Source organism: Aplysia californica, unplaced genomic scaffold (assembly GCF_000002075.1).
Source record: "Aplysia californica isolate F4 #8 unplaced genomic scaffold, AplCal3.0 scaffold00695, whole genome shotgun sequence".
NCBI classification, from domain to species: Eukaryota; Metazoa; Mollusca; class Gastropoda; order Aplysiida; family Aplysiidae; genus Aplysia; species Aplysia californica.
This window is the reverse complement of record NW_004797965.1, coordinates 86,808-92,609: the sequence shown is the minus strand read 5'-3', so window position 1 is coordinate 92,609 and position 5,802 is coordinate 86,808. Positions and strand designations below refer to the sequence as shown.

The 5,802-nt window shown below is 39.4% G+C and overlaps 2 protein-coding genes across 3 annotated transcripts in view; one reads left to right on the top strand and one right to left on the bottom strand.

Annotated features, from left to right (window-relative positions):
- LOC101855751 overlaps nucleotides 1-512 on the bottom strand; it is a 32,418-nt gene extending 31,906 nt beyond the window's left edge. The window contains exon 1 of one of the 2 annotated variants that reach the window (XM_013088170.2): nucleotides 283-512. The gene's annotated coding sequence lies outside the window, so the exon portion shown is untranslated. The remainder of the gene's footprint in view (nucleotides 1-282) is intronic. The other variant, XM_005108513.3, reaches the window with a different exon arrangement.
- An 84-nt stretch (nucleotides 513-596) lies between these two features.
- On the top strand, nucleotides 597-5,796 carry LOC101855977. The gene is made up of 7 exons (XM_005108514.3): nucleotides 597-933; nucleotides 1,660-1,797; nucleotides 2,183-2,289; nucleotides 2,691-2,723; nucleotides 3,379-3,480; nucleotides 4,403-4,549; nucleotides 5,529-5,796. The coding sequence occupies exons 1-7, from the start codon at nucleotides 864-866 to the stop codon at nucleotides 5,610-5,612; spliced, it is 681 nt and encodes a 226-aa protein (XP_005108571.1). The 5' UTR covers nucleotides 597-863; the 3' UTR covers nucleotides 5,613-5,796.
- The last annotated feature ends 6 nt before the right edge of the window (nucleotides 5,797-5,802 follow it).

Sequence of the window (5,802 nt, the reverse complement as noted above, 5' to 3'; positions counted from 1 at the left end):
CTTCATAATTAAATATTCATAAAAAATGCGAATGAAAAGAAAGAAGCCTGGCACACAGGAAACATTTCTCACAGAGGTTGATTTTAAGGACCAAAGGTCAAGGATGCATGCTCTGAGCTCAGGAGTCCCTCTAGGATTGTTTAAGCATGGGTACACCCACTACTGGTTTGTATGGGGTCCAATCACTATAGTCACTTCGTATTCAGAGACAGAACATGGATCTACTAAAGCCCACAGCTTTCTGAACCATTATCTTTTTAAAACATCATGGCATAGGCCTACCTAACTGAAACAAAAGTCCAAATTTCAGTAATCAGATTCCAGAATCGTAGACTGAACGACTGAACAACACTCAGTGAATAGAAGCAGATTTAAAAACATTGTTTGTGGAACGGGAGTGGGAGTGGTCTCCCTCTTTTAGACCAAGGATCGTAATAACAAGATTGTTCACTCAGCCAAAAAAGTGTCACCGGAAGTTCGGGCGTTGCTTTAGATGGCGCTGCAGTCTTTGTTTGGAAGCTCTCAATTAGTCTCTATCTTTTCTCCAGAAGAAGATAGGAATAGCATAGTTTGTTGGTTTCACTCACAGAATTCTACATTCTACACTTAGTGTAGAATTCTGTGGTTTCATTTTATCGTTTTTCCCACACAAAAAGGGTAACTCTGTTTTCAAAGTTTGCGCTTTTTCAAAGAGGGCGCCACCAGATTTTGAGACACTTTATTCAAAGAGAAAAGTGAACTATCTTGTTATTGGCTACACGATCCATGTTTAGATAGATTTAATAAAAATTTGGAGGGGAAAAGAATCGGGTTATAAATTTCCGGTGACATTTTTCACCCAGCAACAATAATCAGTAATCAGTATGGCGTCCAGAAGTAGATCATCCAGAACCAGAGGATCATCCGAAACTCTTGATCTTGTTTTAGTGTTTGGTGAGAATTCTTTGACTCTGCTCAAATGCTAGATCTAGATCTAGATATCTAGATCTATGGTTATGTTCTGCCTGTAATTATGATGACAAAGGACAAATTACAAGCAGAAAGAAACTGTCGATGACACCACTGTCGCACTGATTCAAGTTCAAGTGAATCATGTTTGCTTGGGCTTGTTGTTGTTTGTGAAGCTATTACTATTATTACAATTAGAATCTAGATCTAGTCTAGATCTAGATCTAGATCTAGTCTTTCTTTTATAAAAAAAATGTAGCCTACAGTTTGGACTTTGTTTAACAGACAAAAGTACTTGGACTCTCTAGCCTGAATGTTGTGGCCTGAAATTCACTTAGTAAGTGACTTAGGTTAAGTTCATGTTCAAAATGGCTGTTATTCTGAGAACAAGTGGTTCTCGAGTTCTGTGGTTTTCTTTTGGTTTGTCTCTGCGTGTTAATGGGAGAACAATTTCCAAGAATAATACATACAGTGGTTTACAACTCTGAACCATGTGTGTGTTGATTTCTGACTTTTGATCTATTGAAATGGTTGTGAGAGACATTTCAGTGTGGATAGATAGAGACATTTTAAAGGGCCACCTACATTCTCACCCCTAATAGCTCGACCCGCTATTCTCCCCCCCCCCCGCCCCCCCCCCCCCCCCCCCGTCCCATCTTTCACTGTAGACCCTGAACAATAAAGAATTTGTTTTTCTGTACCTTGTTTCAGGTGTGAAAAAATTACCCATTCATCTGGATTTGTTGGAAGAGGAGGGCCGAGCAGAACGTCTCAATCTGTACCATCTGTCGCAGGCTGTGTACCGAGAGACACAAGTGGAGCCTTCTTGTCAGAAGATTATCTTCCGAGGTTTGGAGCATGGTGTCATCATGGTCTAACACAACTGACAAAGTTATTTTTTAAAAAATTCAATTTGTTTCTTTTTATTTGAATTATATTTGAATCCGACATGTATTTGGAACTGAACACTTGTTTCGTGTCAGAACTGTCAAATTGTTTACATTGTTATGGATGCAGCTGGTCAAAAGATAAAGTCATCGCTTCATTCCTCTTTATATTGATATCAGTTTTACCGATCTGCCTCTTATAAGCAAACACATCAGTTATAGATTCTGACCTGTGACCTCTTGTGGAAATTTCATTTGCATGTGGGGTACGGTTAGCTGTCGAGGGGTTAAGAACTTACAATTATATATTATAATTACATTGTCCTTCTGATATCTTTGCTTTTCAGGCCGCACGCTGTTTAAACCCAACGACCTTGACACAGTGTTTATGAACTCTAGTTTGTCCTCGCTGGGGCTGAGAGATGGAGACAGAGTGATGGTGTTGGGGAGAAAGGTGAGTTGTCGGGTGACACAATGGTGATGGTAAAATTGGCCATTCCTGGTTGTCTTTAAGATGTTACATTCTACTCGTCTGGCTCCAATTCTTCTATGCGGAAATTTAGTGGCATGTACAGCTCGGATCTGTCTGTATCGGGAAAAAATGTTCATTTTGGAACCAAATTTGATGGTATTTACAATTAGGCTCATTTGATCCGTGAACACAGGTCTAGTCTTTCAGATGAAAGCATGTTCTCGCAAAACGTTAACTCTAAAATGACTTTAAAAAGGCGGCAAATTTCACTTTTTTTCTTAAATTATCGAGTTGTTTGAAATTATGGGATATTGGGGAATATGGGGATGAGGATGATGTGTAAAGAACTCTGATTTTTATCTGTCTTTGTTTTCTTCCTTCAGGCGAGTGAGAGAAGGGATTCCTCAGAATCAAAGGTAACGACACTGCTTGTTTGATGTTTGTATTCACTCTCTTAGTTGAGACCCAGCACCTCTGTATGAGATTGTGTGTTTGTTTATATTAGATAGAGCCACATCACAGAGAGGGGCTGTGTGGGAGAGACGTCACTGGCTGTGTGGGAGAGACGTCACTGGCTGTGTGGGAGAGACGTCACTGGCTGTGTGGGAGAGACGTCACTGTCGTCAGAGCACACATATAGCTCTGTCCCCTTCGTTTTATGGAAGAAAATTTTTGAAATTATGCCAACTGAGCCGAAAAATGTGAAATTATGTGATTCTGTTAATTTTAACAAAGAATGATCAAGGAAAATAATCCGAAATTATGCAAAAAAAATGATCAAATTTTGCTAAATGATACGGGGTGCATAAAACCACGGGGACAGATAGCTGTAGCCATTTCTTTTGTCAAACCGTAGTTCACCCATGTCAACTGTATGTCTTGGGGCAAAAGAGAAAATGTCTGAAGTAATTGGATTAAAGGACAAGAAAGAAAGCCCTGGTATATTGAGGATGAGAAACAAATAACAGCCATTTTATTAACCTGTCCAACAACTAGAAACCTGAAATAATTACTTTAGTACAGTTGAACTTGTGGCGTTTTTAACAAAGTTCAAAACCTGACCTTTTTCAGGGCAGCCAAGACTCGAACAATCCCCTAACACAATTGTCCAGTGAGGTAGACGCAATCTGTGGCCGGTGTGAGCAGCACATCTCAGCCGTTGGTGACGCTCGTGTGAGTTCATTCTACTTTGTCTACAGTAAAACCTCCGTCTTTGTCTACAGTAAAACCTCTGTCTATCCAGTAAAACTTCAGCGTATGTCTACAGTAATACCTCCGTCTTTGTCTACAGTAAAACTTCTGTCTGTACAGTAAAACCTCCGTCTTTGTCTACAGTAAAACCTCTGTCTTTGTCTACAGTAAAACCTCGCTATAATGAACTCTCTTTGGACCCAGGATTTTAAATGTCTTAACAGAGGTACGAAGTAGCCAAAAAGAGGTACAGTTCTAGCCAAAACCTGACAACTTTGTCAAATTCTGTGCCTGCAGACGTATATTTTTTATCGCCCCAAATGACGTGCTCCACACCATGTCTGTTTCCCCGCTTCCACCAGAACGATGCCGAGCGTGACGTTTTTATCTTCCCCAGTGAAAGACTCATTCCTGTCCAGTCCTCCACATTTATTTTTACCATATTGGTCAAGTTTAAAATAGATATGATGATACTTTCTTTCGTTGTGAGAAGTGGAATTGGGAGCTTGAAGGTTTGTTTTTGGAGTGGCAGTGCAGTGAGTCACCAATAGTTGTGGGTGGAGCATCCCGAGTCACTTTCCAAGTCTAGGTTGTTCGTCGAATCCCTCAACTATACACCTGCTTTTTGTATTCTGTCTCGGGACTGGAGGCTTCCCTCTTGTTGTTGATGGTAATTTTTCGGCATGATGAACGAGGTACATCTTGACCCAAAATGGTCGTTGATACAAAACTTTCATGCATTCAGAAAGGCAGCACAGATTTAATCGTGGCTCTTTAGGAAAATCCATGAAATGTTATAGGGTTTTGTTTTATGTTGATTTTTAAGATCCCATTTTTACATACATATAGAACAATGAAACAAGCTCTTAGAATTTAATGATTTTTAAAAAATTATTTTTTTTAGGATCTGGCAAGTCTGAAAGCGGGCAAAAAGTGCATTATGGGAATCCACGAGGAATCGATGAAGCTACTGGAGAAAATCGACTCGACCCCAGCCAGGGAGGATGAGGACTATCGAAAACAGCGGAAATCTCTCGTGAATAAATTGCAGGTGAGATTTGTGCTGTCTTAGGCTAATGAAAGTGAAAGCATTTAAAAAAAGATAAAATGACTTTTCTGCTTTTTAAAAATCTGTAATTTGAACGCTGTGAGCGACGTGATGCAGAGAAAATAATTTCAGTGATTTCCAACACCTGGTTGAAAAATCACCTAAGAAGGCGATCCACTTGAAAAAGCTGCAAAAACACTTGAATAGACAGTAAGCCCCTGAACATTTTGCCCTCACTGGAAAAATAAAAGGCTAAAGAGGCAGGAGTAAACCAAATATAACTTTTCAGAGAACTTGAACTGATGGCTGACAGGAAAAGACCAGGACAATATAGGTGGGTTTGTTGTTTTTTTTAGAGTATCCGAGCAGAGAAATGAGTGGGAAACCACAATGGACGAAGAAGTTTCCTGTGTTTCTAGGGAGATTGTTTATGGTGTGTTTAATAGATGGGTCTTTCATGTGAAATTGTAACATATATATGTAGATCATTTATGTGAGATTGTATAAGGAGTATTTAATAGATAGGTCTTTCAAATGAAATTGTAACATGTATATGTAGGTCATTTATGTGAGATTAAAAGGTGTATTTAATAAGTCTTTCTTGTGACATTGTAACTTGTATATGTAGGTCTTTTGTTTGAGAGTGTAATATGTATGCAGGTCTTTCGTGAAGATTTGATTTGATTGTTTTCATGACATAGCCTCACAGTGATAAATGTTTTTAATCAGCACAAAGCGAAATTTCTGTTGACAACCTTTCGTCTTGTTTTGTCAAACTGAAAACTGACTTGGTGAATGGTTTTGTGTGTGTGGGGGGGGTGCCAACAGTAAGTCCTGCTTGTTGTTTGTTTTTTCCCAACTGTTGTTTCCATCTGCCGAGATTTTTTTCCTGCACTAAATGGCTCGTTGTTTTGACTTGTTTTTCTTCCATCAACTCCAAACTATACTCCGACTCCGACCATTGATGTCCTCTCCCCCCTAGGCCTTACTGGACAGATGCGAAGATCACCTGGACAAAGTGAAGCAAAAAATACGAACCTTGGAACAAGATGGCCGACCCAGTTAACGACTGCCAATTTAGTCTGACTAGAATCTAGATTATGTTGCATGGGCGTGTTGGAATCGGAAGTGGTAGATCTTGTTGTTCTTGATAATGATGCAATTGTTGCTGTTCTGCCGTGATTTTTAAAAATATACAATATGTGCAGTTTTGACAATTTTACAGGAAAGCCCCCAAAAAACTGAATGTTGTTAAC